Consider the following 27,809-nt stretch of genomic DNA (forward strand, 5'->3'; position numbering starts at 1 on the left):
CTACCATGCCCCGCCCCCATTACGTCACCTCTTCTCTAACTCCCCCTGGGGAAGAGGAAGCGGTTCAACCTCCATTGCAGTCAATAGGAGTCCGCCTATAATTGGCGGAAAGGTGGGAACCGGGGCTGGGCCACTGGCCCCAGTTACGAGAAATGAAAGAAGGCCTTGCTCCGAATCCTGTCATTCTCCGTGCAGCTATTTCGCTATACCGCGCCTTTTCACGGCCAGGCCCCGGGTGTTCCTGAGGGGGCCTTTTCCCTCAGACCCATGGGCTTCTAACGGTTCGCGGGGAAACTACGTTTCCCAGGAGGCCTCGCGGCGCTCGCCGGAAGCCCGGGCGCGAGGGTGAGCCGGGGAGGCGCAGGTGCGGTGGTTTGTGGGACCGTCGTCGGAGGTGGCGGCGGCGGCGGCGGGGCTCCATCATGGCGGCTTCCATTTCAGGCTACACGTTCAGTTCCGTTTATTACTACAGCACCAACAGTAGCGCCGACCATGTAAGTGCCCCGTGTGAGGCGACATTTCTCTCTCTCACACACACACTTCCCGGGGGGGGGGGCAGGGGAGGCAAGCCTTGCGCGAGAGGAAACGGTCGTGAGAGGGAAGAAGGGGGAGGCGGCGATAGGAAGCGGAGCGCGGCTGAAAGGGGCGTCAGGTAGCCTGGGCCGAGCCGCCGTGGGAAGCGGGATACGAGGGGGAAGAAAGCTGTGTTTGGCGGGGGGGGGGGATGGCAGGGCGAGTGGGCGACCTTTCGGGAAGACAGCCATGCGAGGTGAGGAGAAGCAAAACGCGTGCTGAGAATACAAAACAGCTGAGCTTGATAACGAAGTCGCCCGTGGAGCCGTCATGCAGCTTTTCCCAACCTGGTGCCCTGGGCGCTTTCACTTGGTATTTATGAAGCAACATGTAGAGACTGGCTTTGGAGATAATACAATCTGTTTAAAAGGAAAGAAATCTCGTTGGATGTATCTATAGAAGCTGTTTTGTTTACCTATAGAAACAAGGGGAGCAGTAAAATAAAAAGAGAAACGGACCGCTGTAGTAAGAAAAACTATATTTGTTTATAGTGACGGGGTTCAGCCGTGGTAAGCTGCAGTGTTAGAATGCTAGAAGAATTGAATAGAGCAAGTGAAGCCTGAGAGAACATTTCCCTGTGCTTTTTTTTGGGGGGGGGGGGAATCTGATTCATTAGCAATAATGCATGGATGCCAAATGCAATTGTAGTTACAGCAAAACTAGACAGTTCTAAACTGTTTATGTTTGTGTTTAAATTATTAAAATATGTTAAATTATCAAAAACGTGAGGCAAACTAAAAACTACTGAATGCAAAATATGCTGTTTTTTCAATTAAATTTATTTTATTTTGAGAACCCACAATACTGGGTGTAACTCACTTGTTTGTTTTCTAGGTGAGAAACCTCCGGGGGGGGGGGGGAGATGAAAAGATCTAGGTGAAAGCTATGGATAGTGATGGTTTAAGCCAGGGGTCAGCAAACTTTTTCAGCCGTGTCCCTCAGACCATGTGGTGGGCCAGATTATATTTTGAAGGAAAAAATAATGAACGAATTCCTATGCCTCACAAATAATCCAGAGATGCATTTTAAATAAAAGGACACATTCTACTCATGTAATAACACACTGATTCCCAGACCGTCTGTGGGCCGGATTGAGAAGGTGATTAGGCTGCATCCAGCCCACGGGCCTTAGGTTTTCTACCCCTGGTTTAAGCTGAGAGACAAAACTACCCACCAGTTCGTGAAGTTCTGAATGTTCCCCTTCAGAAGTACTACTAGGTGACTGCAGCATGACGTTAAGTCTATCCTTTAGATAGTTGCTGGTGGTGTTTTATTTGTATGTTTCCTTGCTTAAGTTCTTTATCAGTACACCTTATTATACTGATTCTGTAATACCTTTAACAATGTTGCATTGTATTAGTATGTGTCTGAGTGTTTCCTGATGTGGTGTAATGGTTATAGTGGTGTAAGTGGACTAATGGACTAAGACCACTAGAAACCTAAGGCTCAAATCTCTGGGAGATGGGTCCTTCTGAAGTTCTTTTGGGCAGAATGAGATGCAGTTGGTGATGGATGGTCAGATAACAAAATATTTGGATAGTTCTAGGCCAGGTGGTCTGACAGGAGGTATTGGCTGCAGTCTACAGAGACTTCATCTTCTTTTCTGGTCAACTCCAGGTTCTGAGTATAACTGGTGCTGGGCAATAAGGACGGATTAGAAATCCTATTGTACAGCTGATCAGTAGTCTGGTGTGGTGTTGAAGATTTGCAGCCTTTTGTTTCTGCAAAGTTCTCAACGTGTATGTTGGAAATTTTGTTGGTGTGTCTCTGGAATTCATTGCTACCATTACAAGGTAAAAGGTACCATTACAATCATGGGGCTGTCACATTCTATCAGCCTACCACATGTTATGAGTTGCACACAAGTTTGGCGATAGTTTGAACTCAAGTGGCAGAAGACTTAAATGTAGCAGCATATGAGCCCATTTTTTGACCCACTGTGACAATAATATTGATGGCAAAATGCATCTGCACCACGATTCTGTTAGTTTGTTGTAGACCAACATAATTTTTCGGGGGGCGGGAGGGGAGCTTACAGTAGCTTTCAATGTCGTCCATAACATGATACAGTAATACCTCCACGAACATCCGCCTTGTCTAGCGTCCATTCCAGCGAATGTCCACGGCAAACCCAGAAGTACCAGAACGGTATATATATCATTCTTACTAAATTTATTGGATGCTTTGTCTTGCTGAAGGCAAATCAAAGCATCTTTTTAAAAACAAAAGCAACCCCCCCCCAACTTTAAAAGGCCATAGATAGTTAACAGCCAAAGGTCAGATTGTAGAGGAATGTTTTTGCTTGGTGCCTAAAGATATGTACCAACAGTTTCAGGCAAACCTCTTGAGGAGAGCATTTCACACACACGGAACACATAAAATGTTTGTTCTTTTTTTGCCTCTGGACCTCCCATGAAGGGTGCACACAAAGACGGCCCTCAGATGATAATCACAGGATCCGGATTGGTTCACATGGGGAGAGCTGGTCCTTGAGGTATTGGGGGGTGGTGTGTGATGGTTCAGAATTTATCTGGTTAAATTCCCCTGGTGTGTGTCACCTGCTAACGTCAGCTTACAGAAGCTGGGCGGAGACAGAAGCTTTTAGAAGCTAAGAAGGAGGAGTTTTTCCCTGTACTTTCACTTCTCTCTGTGTATCTGAGAGAGAAAGACGTGCCTTTGGACATGGCTGAAAGAAGCCCTGGACTTTGATGCTGTAATGTATGAATAAAGAGCTGTAAATAGACAAACCTGTCTATGTGTGCTTACAAGAAGCAAGACTGCTTTACACGCTGTGCTTCTACTCTGCTAAAAAGCCGTGACTGAAAGGAGAGACAGCAGAGTTGCGCAGCTTGATAGGAAGCCTGCCGGACCGCTGTAGGTGATTGATGCGGATCGTAAAGCTGTCTGACGTCGCGGCTCTATCGATAAGGCAAGATCGATAGATATCTCCACAGGTTATGGAGTGTCAGAAAACGCTCGTAAAGCAGTCGGTGTGAGCCTCAGGAATGCTTTGAAGTCAGCGGTCTGCGGCTGAGGAGCGCAACGGGAGCTGACTGGGTGCCGGAGAGCAGATGATTAATTGCCTGCTTCCGAGAGGCAGTGAGAGCTTCTGATACACAGAGAGCTGGAGCTAAAAAGCAGCTAAAAACTGGTAGCTGAGACGCAGCTGAAATATCGTTTCTCCACGGAAGGGAAGGCCGGAGGAAGCTGGTACGGAGTAAGTACAGCTTGGGGCACCTTGGGAGAACGGGAGAAGATGGCTGAAAGCCAGAATATACCGCTGGAAAAGCTCACTCTAAAGAGTTGGGCAACGTGGTCCAGACAAATGGGATGGTTCTTGGTCGAAGGGCTTTGGGAAGCATGCCAATGGGAGCCAAAATCACCCCTTAGCCGGCCAGCAGCTGGAGCAGGTGAAGCAAGCTGTGGGGCTGTGTTGGCTGAAGATAGCCAGAGGCTGCAAGAGCTAGAGATGCTCAAAGCATGCGTTGATGCATCACTGAGGCCTCATTTGGAGGGCGTAACGACAGCGTGGGCTGCCTGGAATTTGCTGAAGGGCTTGTGTGAGGCGTCAGCGAAAGGCCGAAGCCCTGGGGGGGCTGAAGGGTGCCCAGAAAGCCCAATGGGGGCTGAGACAGTGTTGGGGAGCTGTTGCAATGCTTCTACACGTCTGTGTGATGGACTGAGTCCTGGAGAGGCTGGACTGGCAGGCCCTGTTCCCGATGTCTTAGCCTCTAGGAGCGCTAGTGAGCAGATCGGGGGGGCGATGAGTTCCAAAGGCAAGTTTAAAGAGCTTTCGCTTTGTGCTGAAGCAGAGAGGAGCTTCAGGGGGGGCCAGCTGGTGGAAGGCACCGTTCCAGAAGGAGGAAGGCCAGGCCAGCTGGGAGGAGCCCCGGGCAGTGTTTTTCCACTGGAGTTCAACGTCGGCGTGGCAGTTGCCCCCACCGGAGCAGAGAGCCGATGCAGGATGTTTGCAAGGACTTTTCCCATGGGAATCAGGCAGGTTTCCATGGCAACAGGCCTGGGAAGACAGGCAGGCGTGGAGCTGAGCCAGGTGGCCGTGGTAAACAGCAGGGAGAAGAGTCTTATCAAGTTTCTGCGATTATGGCAGTGTTTGAAGACGGCCGAGTGGAAAATTTCCAGCTCAGCCTTGTAATAGACTCTGCAGCTAACCGCAACATGGTTCCAGAGATCCCTGCAGTCGAGAGGTGGAATTGCACAGCAGTTCCGAAGGGACAAACTATTAAGTTCGCGAATGGACAGAAAACTAGAGTTCGCAAATGCACTAATGTCTATCTTTCTGTTTTACAGGAGACGGTGGATTTTTGTATTGTTCCAGAGATTCATCACTGTTTGCTATCTGTGCCTTATTTGTTGAATAAGGGGTTCAAAGTTTGTTTTGAAAATGATGTCTGCACAATCTCCAAAGGGGAGAGGTTACTGGCCAAAGTGCGGAAGGGACAGAATGACCTTTTCATTCTTAAAACGTCTCTTGGGGGTGAGGGGAAGGTTGAGAAAGCACAAGCGTTGCGTGCTACAGTTCCCAACCAGCGTGCTACAATTCCCGCTCATAATGTTACATGTGCATGCGTATGGCATCAGAGAACAATTCATGGGTCGGTAGAGGACTTGCAGACTCTGCCCGAGGTTGCCACGGGGTGTAGGATTCAAAATTGTGGAAGTGCCATTGATTGTGACACTTGCAAGCAAGCAAAGGTGAGAGGGTGCAGTTACCCAAAGGTGGAACGTGTGGCCACTAAACCTTTTGAGTTGGTACACATAGATTTGGCCGGTCCTGTCAAGGAACCAAGTCTAGGGGGGGCCAGGTTTCTCCTAACTTTTTTGGATAATTTCTCGCAGAGTTCCTGGGCTCACGGTCTCAAATCCAGGGAGGATGCAGCACAGCTGATCAAGAGCTGGATTGAGGGGGTGGAACAGAGGTTCTCCACCAGGGTTCAAGCGATCATCAGTGACAGAAATGCTGAGTACACTGGTTCTGCGTTGCAGAAGTTCTTGCAGAAGAGAGGGATACGCCACACAGTTACTTCACCCCAGGAAAGGGGGGTGGCAGAGCTGAGGAGTGGAGCTCTGGTTAAGGCTGCACAGGTGATGCTGAAAGAAGCCAGGTTGCCTCCTGAGTTTTGGGTGGAGGCTACTAGGGCTGTGTCATTTACCTGGAATCGTGTCTATAACTCACTGGTAGGTGACACACCGTTCTCTTTGTTAAATGGCCGCAAACCCCAGGTTCACTTTCTGCGGACTTTTGGGACTCCTGCGCTTGTCTCTTTGCCTAAGGCTTTGCAAAGGCCAGATGGAGCCAAAGTCCAGAAAATGATCTTCTGTGGGTATGAGCCAGATGCCCGTGCATGGCGGTTTGCTTACCCGTCAGGTGATCAGAGTAAGGTGCTGATCAGTAAACACGCTGAGTTCTTAGAGGAGGTTGTAAAGTCAAAGACTCCTGTCAGGCGTGATGTTCTCTCAGATTGTCTCTCTGACCCAGAAGACAGCTCTGATGAGGCGGAAGAAGAGGCTGAGGCTGCTGATGACGACCAGGTCACTGACCAGGGTCAGGAGCAGGATGTGGCATCTCCACAAGTTGTTAAGAGACTGCCCAAAAGTCAGCCTAGTTCTCCTGTGAGTGTGATGGAGAGGATTCGAAGACGCTTTAAGTCAGAGGGTGAATTCCATGATGCAGAGGACTCACCTGCTGATCAAAGTGAGTCAGAGGAAACACCTGAGTTTGTGCCTAGGAGGTCCAGTCGCACAACGAAAGGTATCCCACCAGAGAGGTATCAAGCCACAGGTGCGTGGGTAAGTTTCGCACAGTGCGATTCTGAGAGTTGTGAGGTGGTTCCACAAATGCCAAACAGGTTTGCCAAGGGAGGGCACAAGGCATTGGGGAAGGAATTGATCTCACAAGGTGTTACTGAAGATGTTGCGCAGGTATCACGCAGGGACACAAGGGGGGGTGTGATGGTTCAGAATTTATCTGGTTAAATTCCCCTGGTGTGTGTCACCTGCTAACGTCAGCTTACAGAAGCTGGGCGGAGACAGAAGCTTTTAGAAGCTAAGAAGGAGGAGTTTTTCCCTGTACTTTCACTTCTCTCTGTGTATCTGAGAGAGAAAGACGTGCCTTTGGACATGGCTGAAAGAAGCCCTGGACTTTGATGCTGTAATGTATGAATAAAGAGCTGTAAATAGACAAACCTGTCTATGTGTGCTTACAAGAAGCAAGACTGCTTTACACGCTGTGCTTCTACTCTGCTAAAAAGCCGTGACTGAAAGGAGAGACAGCAGAGTTGCGCAGCTTGATAGGAAGCCTGCCGGACCGCTGTAGGTGATTGATGCGGATCGTAAAGCTGTCTGACGTCGCGGCTCTATCGATAAGGCAAGATCGATAGATATCTCCACATGGTGACCATGGAAAGGGCTTTCTCTGTTGCTGAATGTTCTTCACAGGGAGGCTCACTTGGGTGCCAAACTTTATATGATTCTGACACTTTTTATTCACACAGACTTCCTAAACTGGTTAACTCTTATTTAATTGCCATGACTCTTTCATCTTTTCCCAGTTTACTGCTTTTATACCACTTGCAGAAATGTGTTTCTTCTCATTGTTATTAGAATGTCCTGTAAGATGTTCTAAGAGTTTAGAAGTTGCAGGGTAGGCTAGAAAATGCAGCTCCTTCATAATTCTCTTGCTATTTTGGGCATATACTAGCAATATCCCCCCCCCCAAAAAAAGTGCTTTTGGAATGATGATCATGAAATCGTGTAGAATTTTCATGTTACTGTATATTTTCAATGCATATTCCTCTATGCTATTCTATCCATAGATGGAATCTGTTCACCTGTGGGAAGAAGACACTTAAGAACAATGTAACATATTCTGTTCAGAATCTTTAGACACCTCTTGTTAAGAGGTTCATGTCTCTTTTCTGACACCATAAAAATGCTATGCTTTGTTTTAATTTTTGTTTTTGTTTTCTTGTTTCAAACAAAAAACTAATTTGCAGTTGAATTTTAATGGATTTTTGGATTACCATTAATTGTGTTTAAGTTTATATGAGCTACTTTGGGGGATAATAAGGTAGAATATAGATCTGGAAAACAATATTCCCCAAATTTGTGGTTTATTGGGTAAAACAATATGACTGTTTAAGGAAAACAGGCCTATTTTGATTTTATTTTGCTTGTTGATAAATAGCAAACAAATAAGTTAATGGTATCTTTGGTTTCTGTTGCATTATGCTTTGTTTACAGATCTGTGTGCTAAATTCAGTACTTTTTGTCCTTCAGATGAACTTTTTGTTTGCAACTTAAATAATTTTGACTTCGGATCAGTGAATTCTGTTGTCTGCTCTGGAAGGCAAGCTTCTTAAAGTGCAAGCTGTTCCAAAGCCCCAAATAGGAATGTTCTGCCTACTTTTTGCAGTATGCAGATACTGGATTGTAGCTTTTGCAAATATGCACTGGTTTGTGTTCTCTGATTTTGTAGTCCTGTTTTATCTGTGGAATGCTTGCTCTATACATTATTTCAGAACCAAGTAGCTTGCATGCTATTTTTAAAAGTGAAGTGAAGAAGGCAACTTTCAAATTCCATTTGTGTACTTAGGATAGACTACAGAGAACAAGAGAAGTTCTAAGCTGCTGTTTTTACCTTCTCTATTCAGCAAGCTTTATCGTTGTCTTGCTCTTATTTTCATATCTTTCTAAGCCCCTTTTTGGGTTACATCTGACTTCACTGTAGGAAGAAAATAGTCTTGATGTGATAGGATGTAAACATAAGTCCTGTGCTAAGAATTGAAAATGCTGTGTTCCGTAAACAGAATTTAAAGGTCCCAAATTTTCTGCCTCTGTGAACCTGCTTCATAATTCCAGCAGGGGCCTGTGTGACACACTGGCCACATTCACACAGTGCTCAACCATGTCCTTGGTTGAGCACTATGTGTATAAGCTGGAACTGAGACAAAGCAAACCCTCAGGCTTGTAGACTTCCTCCTCTATTTCAGCTAAGTGAAGGACTTAACCAGCATTTCCCCTAATTTTTTTTCTGAATCTCTGCTTCTTGTCAGGGGTTCTGGTTAAAAACAAACCCATGGTTTGAAGTTTGCTTATTTTGAAACCAAATTCAGGGAAATTATATACTAGTGAAGCCATTTTGGCTGCATAAGAGAAGAGAGGCAGTGGTAAGCCATAGGTTAGTATTGTGTGCAAAATAATTTCTTAACCAGTCAACAGTGATATTCCAGTGAATAATTTTTTGGCATTCCACTATATATAATGAATATACAAAATCTCAAGGTAATTTAAATAGGAAATAAAGGGAAAACATTTAACAGTCTTTGATATAACATAGTTTATTGCATGAGGCTACTATTGAGCCATCCTGGAATTTTGATTTAGCAATCTATCTCTTTGATGAGTGAATTTATCCTACTGCTTGAATGGAAGTCTAGTCTGCTCACACATGCACAACCCTGGAATGATCCCAGCTAGAACATGTGCCCACTTTGATTCAGAAAGAAAGCTTATTAACCCCATAGGATCCAGGGGTCTTAGTACTCTTATCATGAGTCAACAGTGTGATGCAGCACCAAAAAAGCTAATTCTGTTCCAGGCTGCATCTACAGAAGTATGGTGTCCAGACGTACCACTCTATTCTTCCCTGGTCAGACCACACATGGAATACTGTGTCCAATTCTGGGCACCATAATTTAAGAATAATGTTGACAAGCTGGCACATTTGCAGAGGAGGGCAACTAAGATGATCAAGGGTCTGGAAACAAAGCCTTACGAGGAACAATTGAAGAAGCTGGGTATGTTTAGCCTGGAATAGAGGGGACTGAGAGGAGATATGATAGCCATCTTCAGATATCCCAAGGGCTATCACCTGGAAGAGGAAACAAGCTTGTTTTCTCCTGTTCTGGAAAGTAGGACTCAAACCAGTGGCTTCAAATTACAAGAATGAGATTCTGACTAAAAATCAGAAAGAACTTTCTGACAGTGAAAGCTGTTCAGCAATGGAACAGACTCTCAAGAGAGGCAGTAGACTCTGCTTCCTTGGAGGTTTTTAAGCAAAGGTTGAGTGGCCATTAGTCATGGATGCTTTAGCTGAGATTCCAGCATTACAGGGGTTGAACTAGATGACCTTTGGGGTACCTCCTAACTGTACGATTCTATTCTATGAGTAGAGGTCCATTTGTGCAACCTTGGATTGTGCCCTTAATAATTTCAGTTACTGTACATGTAGTTATGAAAACTGCATGAAGATAAAACATGATGGAGTACAATTGTAGGGTTTTGTCATTAATCATAATTATTTTGTTCAATTTTATAGGAAGGTTTTCTTTTGGGAGAGATAAGGCAAGAGGAGACGTTTAGTATTAGTGACTCTCAAATCAGCAACATTGAATTTCTGCAAGTTATTGGTAAGTAGCTACAGTTTAATAACTTGCACTGCAGTTGAACCTCATTCATTCATTCATTTCACTCCCATGTTTAATGCTTTGAATTATCAAAAATTGGTCCGGTAAGTTTCTTGACAGAAATATTTGGAGCTCTGTTCACTACTACTACTTGATTTTCTACTTTCTGTGGGCATATGATAAAACATCCCAGGTGTACACTTCAAGGCTTCGGGGACAGGTAGTCAAGAAAAGAACAGCTACTTCATGAGGCCATTTGCACTTGGGTACATGTTTTTCTAGTTCAGCAGATACACAGCTGAGTTACATACAGTTCAGTTCCTAAGGGGAAAGGAAGCCACTGGATTGGAAGTGTGGCTTCATGTTTATAAGTGCTAAGTGTTGTTCCAATATCTGTAGAATAGTGCCCTTTTGTTGATTATGGTAAAAATAATATGACTAAAGAGCAAAACACTTGTATAGGTTAATTTCATTGACATTAGAAACATTCTTTATATGTTTAGGGAAATGGAATTGGGTATTTGCTCTTGGGTTGATGTTTGGGGAAAAAACATGTGGGGTACATGTTGGTAGCTTTCCACTTGATGCAAAGTATAACTGAAACTTACACTGTCAATTTCTTGTTACAGATATCCATAATCATGAGCCTTGTTCCAAACTCTTTAGGTAAGTTACTTCGTCATCTTTTTCTTTTTCCTCTGTGCCAATTGTAGGTGGGCTGAAACCAACATTAGTATAACTGTCAGAATGAGCATCCAGTCTAATTACTATTTTTTAAATCAATACCACAGGTGTTATGAAAGAACATCCTTCAACTTTATAAAGAATAAAAATATATCCTGAATGCACTTGGGAGCTCCCATATGTCGTATACATTATTTTACATGTTTGCAATGCATCACATTAAAAGTAATACTTAAATGAGTCTTTTCTCCTTATAAAGTCTCCTTTTAAAAATAAATTCTTTTTTAAAATTCAGCTTATCCTTTCAGAGACTTAGAAATATGACTAGCTTTCTAGGGATATGTGGATTTATTGTTATGGCTAAAAGAATGCAGATGCCAAGTTGCCCTGTTTGTACCAAGCAATTTAATAGGAAGTTTGTTTTTAGGTGGTTCAGTTCCTTCATTTTGTGGCTCTCTACATTCACAGAATACTTTTTGCCATATCGTATTTAACAGATTCCATGATCTGTATGTAATATAATTGATGCTGTATGTGTTAAATGTATAGCTATTGCTAATTGAGGCAGTTCCATAAAATTATTGCTTGGTATGTATTTATCCTCTTCTAGATTTCCAGCCAGTTTATTTATCACACTTATTGACATGATGTTTTAATGAAGACATCTAACAAAATTTATATACCACATAATTGTATAAATTAAAAAGATCCTGTAAGTGGTTTACAAAAACATATTTTTAAAATCTTTATTTAAGCATGATACATGTTAAGAGAAAATGTCACTAGTGATAGTGGCCTTTGCACCTTTTCCCCCTGTGTCCAAGAGCTTTCCAGTTTTATGGATTCTCTTCTTTTTTAGAGCATTTTATTTATTAGTCTGGTAAGGATGAGACTGAGACGAGATCTGATAGCCATCTTCAAATATCTAAAAGGTTGTCACATGGAGGATGGAGCAAGCTTGTTTTCTCCTACTCCGGAGATTTAGGTTACAGCAAGGGAGATTCTGACTAAATATCAGGAAGAACCTTCTTACTGTAAAAGCTGTTTGACCGTGGAACAGACTCCAGCAAGAGTTGGTGGATTATCCTTCCTTGGAGGTTTTTAAGCAGAGATTGGATGGCCATCTGTCATGTATGATCTAGTTGAGTTTCCTGCATTGTAGGGAGTTGAACTAGATGACACTCAGGGGTCTCTTCCAACTCTAATTCTATGTTTTTATGATATTACATTTATATTCCACCTTTCCTCCAAGGAACTGAACACCATGTATGTGGTTCTCCTCTACTACATATTATCCTCAAAACTATGTGAGATAGCTCAGGCTGAGAATTGGTAATTTCTTGAATTTAGATTCAGGTAGGTAGCTGTGTTGGTCTGATGCAGTCGAAATAAATTAAAAATTGTCCAGTAGCACCTTAGAGACCAACTAAGTTTGTTCTGGCTATAAGCTTTTCGTGTTCCTAGTCCAGTGGTAACCATTACACCATGCTGGCTCTCAGAAGTTGTCTGAAACTTTCTGCCAATCCTAGAAGTACCAGCACTTCCACATAGGAAAGTTGAAAGCTGAAAGCAATAGGCGTCTATATATACAAAAACATTTGTTATAAATTCAGTTCAGAACATCACCACCCGACCCCACCCCCACTCATCTTTCCCCCCTCCACCTCTTTCCCCCTATTCCTCCTAATGTCTCAACAAATGAAACCGATTTGTTTTGTTGTTTTTTTAAAAGTGTTACATGGAAAAAAATACGAGAGAGAGACATTGCACATACTTTGTAAATCAAGAAAATCTTTAATAAAAATACATTAATATAAAATAATAAATAAATAAATTCAGTTCAGATTATACAATGTAGTTGTCAATGGAGTTTAGACCTCTTCTTTTGCTTAAACATGTACAGGAATAAGAATTTGTACACAATGCACAGCATCTGATAGTGATTTATCACTATAAACCTTTGACATTGTTCTGTATAAGAATAGGCTTCGTTTTGCTAAATAGTAGCACTTGTGTGAAATAAGAAACTAACATGGTTGGAATAGATGCCTACTTTACTGTGCCTTTAGTGTCGCAATACTCTAAAAAGAAAATTTCTTTATTAGACTGACTGCTGTCAATGAGTGTAATGTACTGTAAACTTCCTCTACAAAGAGGCTAATAATTTAGCAGATAAGTCTAGAAGGAATGTCATTTTCTAATACAGGATATACTTAAGTTTCTCTTCAGATGTAGAAATTTGTGGTATTTAGTTACTATGTATGCTCAGTTAAATGACGGCTCCAGCTTGATGCTGATATAAATATGTGATGCTCATGTTAACCTCTTTGAGATGGAGGCTAAGAAAGTTAATTGTTTGGAACTGCTTTTAGGGAGATAAAAATGCTATCTGATATAATAACTGAAGGATGCATCTTCATTTCAAAGACATGCCTTACAAATCTCATTATAAAATCTCTAAAAATGCATATTTTATATGTGTTTATTCTACACACACAGTGGGTGTTTTGAGTGTGGATATTTGCATACTGGGTGTGTTTGCCTTACTTAATTGTTCCTTACAGTGTTGTGTTTGAATAGAGATTATGCTCTGCTTATACAGTACATCTAATACATCTAAGAGCTAGTTGAGATAATTTTTTATAAACATTAGCTGTAGATTTGTTACCTGTGAAACTCAACATTTAATAGCAGACTTTTTTCAGGGGTACATATGTTATTTTTCATAACTTAGCTGTTTAACTTCCCCATAATATTTCTCTATAAGGTTTAATCGTTCATGGATGTAGTGAATAAGCAGCCTCAGACACACCTTTACAGTATATTACATTTTATTCCACTAAACATCACTGACTTGATTCTAAGCCAAACCTATTTTTTTCTTTCTTAAGCTTTTATGACTATGCGGGCAAAGTCAATGAAGAGAATTTGGATAGGATTCTTAAAGATCAGAGAAAAGTAAGTCTGCACTTCTTTATTAATTTTTTCTCTGTGCTACCGGTAAGGCCTGAAGAAAAAGTAACGTAACATTTTATCATAAAGAATGATGAAGGGAAATATGTTAAATATTAGACCAGGCGTGGCTAACCTTTTTTATCCCAAGTGTTTGTGGCCAGTCTGTATGCACATACACTCACACACCATATGTGAAAAGGATATGTAAAAAATAAAAGAAGGGAAAGTATCCCAGTGAGCATTCACAGGCAACTGATAATGGGGAGCTCTGCCCCCTAGCTCTCCTCTGAGCCCATCTCTCAATCTCTCTGAATCCTGTAGGACTGGTGAAGAAGAATTGCCTAAATGTTTCCTTTTTTGTACAGTTACAGATAGGTAGCCATGTTGGTCTGCCATAGTCAAAACAAAAAAAATTCCTCCCAGTAGCACCTTAAAGACCAACTAAGTTAGTTCTTGGTATGAGCTTTCGTGTGCATGCACACTTCTTTTTTGTAGTTGTTGCTCCCTTTGCTTGACCTAATTCAGTTTCATGTCAATGTTAAATAGGATGAGATTTAGGATATAACCCAAGGAATTTCCCAATACTTCTTTTAGGAAATAGGTTTTCTAGCACTACTTTTCTTTAACTTCCTACCAAAGGGGTATACCCACAGCAGAGCAGTGCCCACTACTTCTAACTCACGTGGTCAGCACTCAACAGTGTGGAAAGACTTTTTTTTAGAATTGTAGTTGGTTTTTCTCTTCATGCAATTTTTTTATTGTACTCGCTAGTTCACTGGGGCACTGCCATATCTTGTGTTTTGTTCTATATCTTTCTAAATTTCTTTTAAAAATGAAAGGGGGGGAAACCTTTGCCAATGACATTAAAAGGGACTTAGTGGTTCATAACAATCAGCAGCCCTAACTCTCAGTTACAGCTGGTAATCGGGTGGAACTTCCTCATCGCTTTCATCTTTCCTGTGGCTTCCATGGAAAAAACGTTTTCCGTTCTCTTTGAAATATAGAGAGGGGTTTCTTTTAGTTTCCTTTCAAGTAAGATCTAAATAATTGTAGGAATTATTGTGCACAGTTAAATATGCAATAACACTTTTCTATTTATTCAGTTCTGAAGAAAGGAAATTTTGTAGTATCTTAGTACTGTTTTCTTTGTATCTACAGCAGAGGTTGATAGTGACTATATTTGGCTTTGCGGACCATTTCTAGCAGCTCCCCACACCCCTCAACAATTTGGCTGCATTGACGGTGCATTTTTAAACTGGGAAAGGGATGTGTTGCATTTGAGCCCCCATCAAGCTGGTGTGACCAGAGAGGTTTCAATCTCTCTGTCCAGATCAGTTGATGATGAGAATGCAGACCTGATGAGCAAGGAGAGTGGGCGCTCTTGAACCCCATTGCTGCAGTAGTGTGAGCTGAGAGCTTTCATTCTCTTTACCCATAACAACTTAAAGATGAGATTTTTCTCTCCCCTGCGGTATGTGAGAGAGAGAGAGCGAGACAGCGTCATGCGGTCCTCGGAGCATTGGATAATGTTGAATGTGGCCCACAGGCATAAAAGGGTTTGCTACTTAAACAGTAGAAAAACATAAGGACTTGAGGGGAAAGAAGCTTTTAAGGATCATGTGATAAGCAGCATGCAAGTTAAATTGAATGTACTTCAGTAATAATATCTGCTGTCTTTGAAACAGAAGTTTTCCTGTCACTGCAAAGTGTAATATTTCCTGAAGCATGGGATTGTTGGTAACATGAAGGGATTCGATTTTCTCTAGATTGCAACAATGCTATCTTGCAGAATGCCATTTATTTCTTTGATTGGAATAATTAGGCTTAAGAATTCTGGCATCATGTTGGGACTTCATAATTAATCTATATTGAATGTACTTTTGAGATGCAATTTTTATCCTTCAGTTAATACTCCCTCAATTCAATCTTTATTGTAGAACGTTATTGGATGGTACAGATTTAGGAGAAACACCCAGCAACAAATGTCATATAGAGAACACATCATTCATAAACAGCTGACACAGATTCTTGGAGTGCCTGATCTTGTCTTCCTTCTCTTCAGTTTCATCTCAACTGCAAATAACTCAACACATGCTTTAGAATATGTTCTCTTTAGACCAAACCGAAGGTAAACAGTTTATAAGATGTGGAGGGAAACTGTTCGCCCATTTTAATGATTTTTGTAATTAACAAAAGTAATAGTCACAGATGATGTGCAAGTTGCTTTTCCTCTGAGTGTTTCAGTTGCTTCAAGTGCTAAATAGCTGGTGTGTATTGTACCAGATGACATAATCCACAGACAAAATCCAGAAGTATATGCTCTTCTGTGGAAGCTGTCAGGATTTCCCCCTAATTATACAAAACTGCTGAGTAATATATCCAGAAAGAGGAGTTACAGTAAATGACCATTTTGTACAGGGGTTCTGTTCCTGGCCCAAGCATGCATTGGTAGAGCATGTATAAGCTCCCCACACCCTGTTCTGCCCTTTTAGTGACTCATTTCGTGATGTTTTCATGTCACTTCTGGGTTCAGCGCTGTGCATGCATGTGCCATCGGTTAATTGGTCATTGCCTGTATATGGAAAATATAATGTAGGAATTTGTAAGAATTATTATTGGATAAAACCAACTTGAGAAGGATTGATTTTTAGAGTCTTGTTAGTTTAGTGAATGCTATTATGCCTCATAATCATAATCGTGATTATAATCATAATCATGCTGGGGCAACCCAGTTAGATGGGTGGGGTACAAATACATTATTATTATTATTTTTATTATTGAAAACTGTATTCTCAATATATCTGCTAGTAAATATTCTGCTGTCTCTTCATTAAAGATACTTTGTGGCCCACAATAGTAACTAGAAACTAAAATATTTGAGAGTCATGAAAATCCCCCAATCACAAATTGGCTTTCTATAGCTGATCTGTCTGGTTGTACTTGCATATAGGACTGCAAACTTTAATTAATTGAGCAATCATCTAAAACTGTAGCTGATAATTAGTGGGAAACAGCTTTAATCAATGTGACTTAAAAATTAAATATTATGCTTCACCTTTTTTTTTTAAAGCTATTTAGAAAAAAACCTATTTGGTTTCTAGTGGTGGTGGGTAATAACCTTTTTCTTATATAGTCATCATTAACATTTTCCAGCTGTGAGTTAGTTATATTTTATAGTTTGGTGAACAAATGCTGCATTTCCCCCCTGGTCTTGGTGTACTACTAGGAGTAAGCTGCAAGTTGTAGCCTAGGGTTATTACTTACTGCTAATGGTTTGTTCGGGTGTCAGCACTTAAGATCATAACTAGTATGTTAAAGTAAAAAAAGGTGAAGGTAAAGGACCCCTGACAGTTAAGTCCAGTCACAGACGACTGGGGTTGCAGCGCTCATCTCGCTTTACAGGCTGAGGGAGCCGGCGTTTGCCCGCAGACAGTTTTTCCAGGTCACGTGACAGCATGACCAAGCCGCTTCTGGAACACCGAAACCAGAGCAGCACACGGAAACACCGTTTACCTTCCCGCTGGAGCGATACCTATTTTCTACTTGCACTTTTGGCATGCTTTCGAACTGCTAGGTTGTATTTCCTTCTTAATTGTAGCTTTTTGAAACCCTAATCATTGTGGGGAGGTAGTAAGGCAATAGGCTCTTCTGGGTGATTGTTATGACTGGAATCTCTTGTAGGGAAATAACATTACAGAAAGTAACCTCATATTTCTAAACTATTTCTGCAGGTATAATCAAAGAGTGTCACTTACTATTCCTAACCTAGGCAACACAAGCCAACAGGAATACAAGGTCTCTTCAGTGCCAAATACTTCCCAAAATTATACCAAAGTTATTAAGGAGCATGGGTGAGCATTGTTTTAATATGTAACAAATGCCATTTTGGTGTGCCTAGAAATAAATGCATGTGATCGCTAACTTAGTCACACTTGCAGTGGATCCGTTGATTTCAGTTATCATGACTCTCTTAGATATCGCCAGGAGCAGATCTAGAGCATTCTTGGTTATCTGGTTTTGTTTAATGACTGCTATTTTTTAAACAGTACAGAGAAGCAGAAAAATAAGTCAAAAACTTTATTTGGGATAAAGCAAATTATCAAGAAAAGCAACGTTAATGTGACCAACGTTAACAGTAGAAGATCTCCATGTGTATGACTTTTATTGGCTTAAATGAGGCTCCTTGTTGGCTTTTAGTTTGTCATGGTTTTTTGTTTTTGTTTGTTTTGTGTGCAATAAATATTCAGTCTATTTACTTTGTGGAATAAATGTTTCTTTTGTGTTAATATAACATCAGGTTGTGCAAAAATAACTTTGGATTGTATCCAATGGTGTCTTTTTACTTGATGGAAGGCTCTTTGATCTAGTTCCAATCAGTGGAACAGGAAAGGAGGCAATTTTTGCCAATTTCCCTCTCCTCTGCAAAACCTCACCCCCTGGTCAATTTGCTTGGATTGGGGATCCTTTGGAGCAACATGTGCAGTGGCACACAGAACTGCAGGGGCGAATGGAATTGACAAAAATTGCCTCCCTCATTTTTCTGCAAACCTCTGCTGAATCAAAGAGCTTTGTGTCAGTCCAGGGTGCATCATAGATGCTATCCTTTTCAGACAGCTTCAGCAGTCCAGGCCTTGCTTCCTGGAGTATGGCTCTGAAAGGTAAACCCATTTGAAGGGTAAAAGACATCTTGGAAAATCAGGATTTGCCCATTTCTAACACATTATTTCTGATGTATTTTTAGTACTGCTTTTTTTGATAAAGATGGTGTGATGAAGGACATCAGGGCTATATATCAGGTTTATAATGCACTTCAAGAAAAAGCACAGGTAATTCTTTAATGTTCTGTATTTATTGTGACAACTTTCTGCTTACTAATGCAAAGCTACAGTAAAACTTTCATTTTGAATTTAAATGTTTCATGAACAACTTACATTGTGAATAGTTAAGCTATATTAAGTCAAATCAACTAATTAAAATGTTTAGTTAATAATGCTTAATAGAACAGAAATTTCTAGCATAAGAATTGTAGGTAATAATTGTCTATTACAAGTTTTCCCTGCTTTAAGACTGAAAGTAGCTGTCAAGGAGATAGGCCAAATTGTCCTATATCCAGCTCTCACTTTAGGATATGCATGGGCAAAATGCTGAATCTTTGCGGCTGCATTCTTCTGAAGGGCTTTCTCCACTGGACTTGATTGCAAAATTGAGGCCCTACTGTATAATGCATTAAGGCTGTGTGTGTATGTGTCTTAAATATTTGATAAGGGATCTTTAAAGAATACTGTAGCATTTAAAATTAGCAGAAAATAGAAATCCCTCTTTGCTCCAGTCCTTCCTTTTCTGTGATTCAGACCCTACTGCCTATTATCTGGTCTTTTCAAGGTCTGGATGCCATTGTGCCAAAGTTTAATTAAGGCCATAACGGCATGTTTACACTTAAGTAGCTGCCCCAATTATGTGTCTGAAACCTGGTTTATGGCATTACTGGTGGTACAGTAAGCATCCATAACTACTCCCGCTATGCATGAAGTTGTCATCTCCCTTTTATTCTTGAATCCTGTGGGTTGATTTGAAACTGCATCATTTGTGCCACTTCTTTATTGTTCAGATTCGTAACATACACATCTGGTAGTTTAGTTTAATCTATTTATATATTGTTTTGAGGAGTCCCAGAACGATTTACAGTAATAGAATGTAGATTATGAAATACATAAGATGTTCAATAAAGCAAAACAGATAAAAAAACTAAAAGTGTTCATCAGGTAGATAGCTAACCAGGTTTTATAGATTGAGGGGGAACTACATGAAGGCACCCACTAGTTAATTTCTAAGAAGAAAGTTGCCCAAGCTTACCTACCTTATCTCAGTTGTATAGAGGCTTGTTAGGTTTCTCAGCAGTGATGGAAGGGCTGCTTTCAGATGCTCAGAGGCACACTTCTATATTCTATATATATGATCCATGCTGTGATCATTAACATCTATACAAATAATAATACCCTTAGTGGTTCTCTTAAATAGTGCACCTCTATGTTTTATTCTTTTTTAAAAATACATTTGACGTTAAGTAATTGCAGTTATCGTGCAAGTGTGTTGAACCTCTGCCTGAAGCAAAAAATGCAAGCTCTTGCTTTCCAGAAATCACCCTTTCCAATATTTGTAGGGATGTGACTTTCCTTGCTTTATGTTGGTGCACAGGTGACCTAAAGAAACCTGCCTGTGCATGCTTTGTGGGCTTATGCTATTTTCTGTTACGTTTAAAACTGCTAGTCTGTGAACTTTGACTTAGGCTTTCCCCAAATATTAAGTCCTTGCACATTCTTTCTCACTCGTAGCTCTTTGAGAAAGAAAAAAAACAGATCCATGTGAAATGCCATGACATCTTCAGATGAAGGGTGGTATACAAATTTAATAAATAATAATAATATCTCATCTAACTTTTACATTTCTAAGTTCTAAAAAACAGTCAGGCGTATAAAAAGCCTCTTCCCAATATATTCCCCACCTGGCCAGTATTCACTAGATACATTGCAATTATAGCATAAATGGATTTTTATTAAACTGTTTCTTCAGCAGGCTGCTCATCCCAACTTATTAGCTGTAGTGCAAATAAACTTTGCACTGCACCAGCTAGAGTGGCCATTCTCTTGCATTCCTCCAAATAACTACTTGAATTTTTTGGTTTGCCAAAGCTGGTGTCAGCATTAGTGGCTTAGAACTACTCTTACAGTTTTTGTAGTGCTACATCCCAGGCTGTGAGTGGACCTGCCCTGATTATTACATGACCCTCATGCAGTTTTGCTGCAGTGCATAAAATCAGTTTGCATTACTGTTCTCAGATTCCAGTAAGTAATGATTGAGAAGTGGTGACATAGAGCATTATCTGTTTTCAACGAGGGTTTATGAGTTGTTGCTTGGCCATCAGCACACTTAGCTTGGCCATGTATGAAGCCAAAATCTGGCTGCTAAGAGTGCAATTACTCGTATCTACTTGGGAGTAAACACCATTGAATTCCAAAGAACATACAGCACAGTCCTAACCATGTCTACTCAGAAATAAGTTTTTAAAACTTAGTGCAAATTGTATTTCATTCCTTCAGTACTTTACAATGATGCCCAGGGTTGAAATTTGGCAACTTCTCTTTCTACCACAGTAATTGAGGTTTGGTCACAAGTGGTGCATGGTATATGAATTATGAAAATCTCACAGTGGCTGTGTCTTGGAACTTGATTTTTCTACATTGCATTTCTACTAAGGCTTTTGAACATGAATTTTCACTAACCTTGTGTATTTCTCCTAGGCAGTATGTATAGAAGTAGAGAAGAGTGAACAAGCTGCTGAAACTTTCCAGGCAGAAGTCAATAAGCTAAAAACACAAATCTTGCAAAAGAAACAAGAAAAGGAGCAGGAAATAAGTAAGCCTTTTCTGTAAATATTCTCTACTTGGCTGGGGAAATTGACCGAACCCTCAGCTCTGCAGTGCTCCATTACACAGTCCAGTTGAAAACAAATCCAATATTTAGAGTTTAGTGCATAGCACAATAGCATTTTGTTCCAGACCCTTTTCTAAGGGTGATATCCATTTGTGTCCATCTTTGTATGGAACAAAGATGTATTCCACACATGCCACCCAATTTGCTTCATAGGGTTGGAGAGCCCTACATATATCACATTGGATATTTAGAGATGATACCATACACCACCTCAGTAATCTAGTTTTGTGTGAGTGGCCACCTCCTTAGACCAAATATCAGGCATATCATGTATACTTTAATTATGTGGGGTAAGGAAAGCTGATGAACAGGGACAATTATAGAATTGGGGATGCACCCTCCCCTTGACCATTCTTAAACAGTGTTCCAGTTCTCTTTGTAAATTGGTAGATAATCCCTGATGCAGTTCCTGCCTAACACAAGAATCTTTGCTGGAGTAACTGCAGCACAAACAGAAAAAAATAGTGTTAGAAGAAGCAGGGGAAGGGTTAAACTAGGAGGCGATTATATTAGTAGTGATGGGAACTTTGCTGCTAATGTAGACATGTGGAATGGGATGTTCATTGAAAATATCAAAATATGACACTTAATTGTAGTATTCAGAAATATGGGCATCAGTTATGATCTGGAGATGTGAAAGACGCTGTATGTTCCCCGGGGCTCTAGAATGAAGTGTGTCTTTAAAACATGCTTGTCTTATATCTGAAGTATAGTTTTCATAGTTATTAAACTATGGATATGGCTGGCAGTTCTTCCATTCCAATTAGGAACCACTTAGATTATACTTGTTGCTAATTATAAATAGCTGAGTGGGAAGCCATGTGTTTTCTATTTCTAAGTCCATTCCCGTCAACTCATAATATGTACCGGGTAACTTCCTAAACAAAATTTTAATGGGGGCCAATTCACTTTGGATTGGACCATATCCCCTTTGTGTTACTCATGAACACAAATATTCCCTATATTAGCTGGCACTTAAATGACTAGATGGAATGTCTTGAAAGTCCAAGCAAGTGCTTAGTGGAGAAATCAGGAATAAGATTAAAGAAAAATAGGATTAAAGGAAATGTGGATTGAGAAATAGAGAGGGCAATATATGGGGGTGCTAAAAGTAGAAAACAGTAAATGCTGAGGGCAGATAAATGTGCGATGGAAATTTCAGCACTAGGGAGCAATGTTTGTTTTATATTTATTGTTGCCTCTTCAAATGTAGCTTCTGACGTATTGAATGTGATCCTGGCCTTTAAGTGCTACTCTGATCTTCTATCAAGTAGTTCTCCAATATACATGACTAACGGTTCAAAACATGATTGGATGGATAACCAATTAAATACCACGTTTGAGTATTGGAAGGATAATATATTTCTTTCTGCAGTGTGTTGATTTTGGGGCATCGCAGTTCTGAGTGGTTTAACAGTCACTAGATTTTCCATAAGTACATAAGCTTTAGGGTGATGGCAAGTATAGAACAAGTTCTTCAGTTATAACTAAGTACAACAGATTATTTTTCTCTAGCTCTTGAATGCCTTTCACTTTCATGCTTACTTTTCCCTGGGATTTGATTTTACTTGCTTATCAGTATACTATCCATGTTAAAATCATGCATTACAGTCAAATCTCAGTTGTTGAACGTAATCCATTCCGGAAGCCCGTTCGGCTTCCAAAATGTTGGACAACCGAGGCATGGCTTCCAACTCAGGCAGAAGCCTCATCAGACGTTCGGCTTCCGAAAAATGTTCGAAAACCAGAACATTTACTTCTGGGTTTTCATCATTCGGGAGCCAAAACGTTCCAAAACGGAGGTGCTCGGGATCTGAGGTTTGACTGTATATTTTGACAAGGGTAAAACCCTATGCCATTCACTTAGAACCCTAAAATAAAATTGGGTCAATACAGTTACTTACACAGCAGTTATTTCTGTTTCTCTATAGTTTTTGGGCTCATTCAAACCCTATTGTTTGTGTATATTTTAATATTATGCTGTCCTATCCACTCCCTTGTCTAATTGCCTTGTGGTGGGGATTTATTTTGATGAAACCGCATTGCTCAGATATGCTGTGAAAGACATGAGACAAGAAGCAGAAGCTTTTAGCGTAAGGTAGCAAGTAACCAAAGTGAGAGCTGAATAGGCCTGATAGTGTGATAGAACTCATTTTGCATGGTTTCTGCCCACTGCATTCTCTCCACACTGTGCAGAAGAAGCAAAGGAGTATTGAAAAGTTTGAAAAAAAAATCCTTCAATTTTAGAGACACAAAATACTGCTTCTGACATTAGAAGATTGACTTTTGAAAAGATTATATGCATGTTTAGTTTCATTTGACCGTGACAGATGGTATGTGATAGTTCTAAAATAGTGTTCAAAACCTCAGTGCCTCATTAGCTAAGAATCAAAATTAAAGTTACTATTGTATAGTTCAGAGATACATAGATCTCATCCCAGTTGGTCTCAGTACCATTTGAGGAAAGAGGTCAGAAATGAGAAATCTGTATCTGATGGTTTTGTGGTTCAGGGCTTTTAGGAATTCTCTTGCCTAAAAATCAGCATACTTCTCAATATTAGGTTGTGGTTTTGGCTTTTCAAAATAATAGCCAATTGAAATTGCTTTAAATGGTTTTACTTCAGTCTTTTCCTGCATAAGTACAATCCTCTGCTGTGAGGCATAATACATGTATGCTATATATACTCTGCTGTAACTGTACCATTCTTTTTTGCCCATGGGGAATTCTCTTTTGAGAGATAATAAATGCACCTAAAGTAGCCTATTATCAAGTTTGTGTTAGTGCCTGCCTTTGAGAAATCCTGTCCGTTTGAGTTAACTAAAGCAAATTGCTCCACTTCACTTTGGCACTGGGTTTAACTTCTTGCAAGACATTTCAATAATGAAGCATGCTAGTACTAGCAAAGTGAATTCTAGGAAAACTAGTTCAGTCAGTTTAACATTGGCAGTTTTTCACTCAAATGACTTACTTAAACATAGTTGAATACATAGGTGCATTGTGAGTTTCTTTTCAGTGCCCATGATATCAAAATTTTATGCAGTTTGCCACATTAAGATACCTTGTTTTGACAGCTAATTACATTTATTTTCCCACTTTTTTGTAGGACTGCAGCAGGCCATCTTAAGCAGACAAATGTCAAATGATACCCTGGAGCCTATATTTATCCCCCGAATGTCCCATGCTGGATTTGTTGCAGAAGGTAGTAATCTTGAAGAACCCGATGCCTCTGATCCTCCTCCTCCTTATGCTGACTTGAGTGTAATCAATCACGACAGTGCCATACGCCCTGGTGTTCTAGAAAGCAATGTTTTCATGCCTCGACCTCAAGCAGTAGGCTCTTCCAGTTATGTTTCCACAAATACAGGATTGAAGCTTTCAGGCAATGGAACATCCATGCCCTCCTCTTCCCAGGCAACTGTCGGTGACAATGTTAATGAATCAGAAGACAGTGACTGTGAGAATTTTCTTGAGCCTACAGAGTCATCTGACAATGAATACGCACAGACAAGAAATTCTCGTCCCCTGACACATGCGGATGGAGATTCCAGGAACACTCAAATCTCCCAGATCTAATGGAACATGAGCTTAATATAGCACTATCTTTCCTAAATGTTACAGAAATATTTTGGGATTTAACTTGGAGGAAATGGGCTACAAAAGTGGATTATTGTGCACAGCAGATGTAGAAGACTTGAACTTAGATGGCTTATTCACTTTTGTGATACATTTTTGCAAGTTTTGTAATTGAATCATTAGGATAATCAAACTACTAATATTGATGAAATTCATGGATGTACTGGTAAATAAGCAAAATGAAATTGGGGGGGGGGATCCTGTGGCTTTTGTTGCCATATTCTCCATAAAAAATGGAATTTAGCAACTAAGCGCACTCTAATGATCTTAAATCAAAGCTTACCTCGTGCACTATCATGCCTTGAATTTTGGGGGAGGGGGGCATTTCTAAGAACTTTGATCAGCAGGCTTTTTAATGGTGAAGCCAAATAGATCATTGCCAGAAACAAAAACCTTTGATAATTTCAAGCAGCCTGATTGGAACAAATGTGAGCTATATTCTCTGCATGCTCTTTTAATAGAGATGAAGTTTGTTTCAATCTTTTTCTACTAGCCTAATGTCTATCACTTAAAATTATGGTTGCCTTTTTATGTAGAAAAGCGATTACCAGTAAATCATCAGTGAATGTCTTAAGCATAACTACTCTGACCTTGGTGGATTTAAAGTGACTTTCCCACACTATCATCAGTTGCATTTTTGTTCTAAAAATAATGAAGAGCACATAGCAGAAAGTAGTGAAATAATGTGGTCATTTCTGTCAGGCACCGAACATTTAATGCAAAACTTCATGCAACATTCAAAATAATCCAGATTTACTATGTAAACCACTTTGAGTCTCTGTTAGGGAAAAAGGTGGGATACAATAATAAATAAATAAATAAAATAAAATAAAATAATAAGTCCTGGAGAATGGAAGAGGCTGTCTAGTGCAATCCCCTTGGGTTTTCCTCTTAAATTAAAACTATAGCTCTTCTCATGTTGGGGTAAGAACCTGCGAGGCATGAAGTGGAATCCGTTTAAATAATTTTTGAATGCACTTACTATATTTTTTATTTTATGCTTGCAGGGAAAAAATTGCCCAAAAGATACAAAATAGTGCCACTAAGTATCGAACTAGGCATTTTCTTCAATTAGCAAATGGCAAACCTTTGATTCTGTAACAATTCATCTCTGTTTTATTTAATCCAACTCTTGATTAAAAACCCACATGAAGACTTCTTTTAGATATATGATTGCCTGCAGCTAAAAACTCAGTAGCTAAACAATCCCACATCTATCTGTTCGCCTCTCTGTTGTCTGTACTAAGTAAAACCAAGTGGCTTTGAAATATGATAAAAATACTTCTATCTCCTTGGACATTTGGGACTTTATAAACATTTCTGTTTTCAGTACTTAACATACTATTTGGCCTTAACATGATATGTTTTGTTTTACATTGCTGCAGTCTGTTTTAATTAACAAAAAGTGTGTTTGGGTTTTATTAACTTTGGGTATCTACAATCATCTGTTGTGCTGGTTTGTTAAATAAGTGCTGTTGCCATCTCATCAGTTCATTCAAGAAATTTTATTTTTATCTCACTCAAACTTTTAATGTACATCTCTGACAAAGCAGTTAAATGTGACAATAAAATCTTATTTAATCCTTTATCTTTTAATATCTGTCAGCAATGTTTCATTGCAGTGAGATCACGCATCTGCAAGTGAAAGCGGTGTTAAGATCCACTCCTCAATGAAACAAATGATTGACAAAACAGTATATTGGTTCCCCTATTGGCTGAGTGTAAAGAGGAGCACCCATGAGATTATGGTTTGTATACAGTAGTAATCACTTTTTCTAATGTCCATTCACATTTGCTCATGCATGGCAAATATCTATAATCCTTGCAACAGAAGACTGGCAGCAGCAATTTAATAAATATCCCCTTACTTTGCATAGTACATCACAACAACTTTTGGAGGTAGCAACTCCATTTGCATGGGTGACTCAGCTGAGTCTGGATAATGTGGAATATGTTTCTATACACACAAATTACTTCTACAAATATTGGCATATCTAATTTCTCAGTGGGAAAATCATGATGTTGAAATATTACATCGCCTATAATAATTTGTTATAAAACCTGTGGTCTTAAATCTGTTGCCTGTTTCTTCATAAATTGGGGTTACAGAGGCATACACTTCATTGGCATCAATTTCTAAGTAACTCAGAATCCGTACAAACCTGCGTAATTATCTCCAGTAGAAGTACCATCATTGACCGTCCTGCCCTATTGGTTCATTGTAATTGTTATCTCTAGTTATGTGTTAGGTTATGACTGACCATAATGCCTGTATAACACAGATGGAATGCTTGTCCCATCAGCGGTATCTGGTGTAAATATGAGCCCTCTTCTATTATTCTTACTGGGATCCAGACTCGGCTGGGAATAGGAACTTCTATGCAGTAACTTGTTTTTACCCTTCTCTTTTGGAGACTAATCTGCCGCCTTTTCTCCTTTTTCTAACAACTCAACCAGTTATTTTGCATATACATTTGTATTATGTAAAAACAAATTATAATATGGGGAGAAGCAATGTCCTTAGATTTGTTCCCTTATCACCACTGAAGAAATCAAGTGATTATAATCTTTGTTACTATGGTGGCAGCTTGCTTTTGTCTGCCTAGATGCTTAATATATTGTCTGAGATGTATTCTAAATGGCAGAATGGTAAGTGTTCTGTAGTCGGAAACAGGTCTAGCTTTTGTAGCGGGTTTGCTATTGCACAGCGTAGTCTTCTGCAAAGAGGATTGATTGTCTGAGCCCCACTTATATGTATCCTCCTGTATTTTTATTTTGCTTTCCATAACTAAGCTTAAGGCAATGTACGTGGGGATTGCCATGCAGTCTCCCATGCAGGCACAGGCCAGACACAAACCTGATTTGTTCCAGCAGTTTCTTAGTTCACAAGAAACTTGGGTTTCACACAGAGACAATTTTAAAAAAATTAATTGGTGGTGTAGTTTTTCTAAACTGCTTGAATCATTTTTGAATTGTGGGCATAAATGGATTGAAATAAATAAATTTGGGGTTTTTTAATGTCAGGAACCATTTTTAGAAATTGTCGC

The 27,809-nt window shown here is 40.0% G+C and overlaps 2 protein-coding genes across 2 annotated transcripts in view; both read left to right on the top strand.

Annotated features, from left to right (window-relative positions):
• Positions 1 to 27,809, top strand: part of ZRANB1 (zinc finger RANBP2-type containing 1) — a 280,696-nt gene that overhangs the window by 190,462 nt on the left and 62,425 nt on the right. The window lies entirely within an intron of this gene.
• On the top strand, positions 5 to 26,350 carry ABRAXAS2 (abraxas 2, BRISC complex subunit). Its single transcript, XM_081912232.1, has 9 exons — positions 5 to 494; positions 9,911 to 10,001; positions 10,628 to 10,664; positions 13,574 to 13,640; positions 15,575 to 15,765; positions 17,369 to 17,488; positions 18,379 to 18,463; positions 20,936 to 21,050; positions 24,233 to 26,350. The coding sequence occupies exons 1-9, from the start codon at positions 423 to 425 to the stop codon at positions 24,700 to 24,702; spliced, it is 1,248 nt and encodes a 415-aa protein (XP_081768358.1). The 5' UTR covers positions 5 to 422; the 3' UTR covers positions 24,703 to 26,350.

This window comes from Podarcis melisellensis (assembly GCF_964234715.1).
Source record: "Podarcis melisellensis genome assembly, chromosome: 5".
Taxonomy (NCBI): Eukaryota; Metazoa; Chordata; class Lepidosauria; order Squamata; family Lacertidae; genus Podarcis; species Podarcis melisellensis.

What these genes read in the sequence shown, in the direction of transcription:
- ABRAXAS2 (XM_081912232.1), top strand. Translation starts at nt 423, where the DNA reads ATGGCGGCTTCCATTTCAGGCTACACGTTCAGTTCCGTTTATTACTAC. An exon ending in CCAACAGTAGCGCCGACCAT is followed by an intron (nt 495 to 9,910) that starts GTAAGTGCCCCG and finishes TCAATTTTATAG; the next exon opens with GAAGGTTTTCTTTTGGGAGA. An exon ending in AAAGTTATTAAGGAGCATGG is followed by an intron (nt 17,489 to 18,378) that starts GTGAGCATTGTT and finishes ATGTATTTTTAG; the next exon opens with TACTGCTTTTTTTGATAAAG.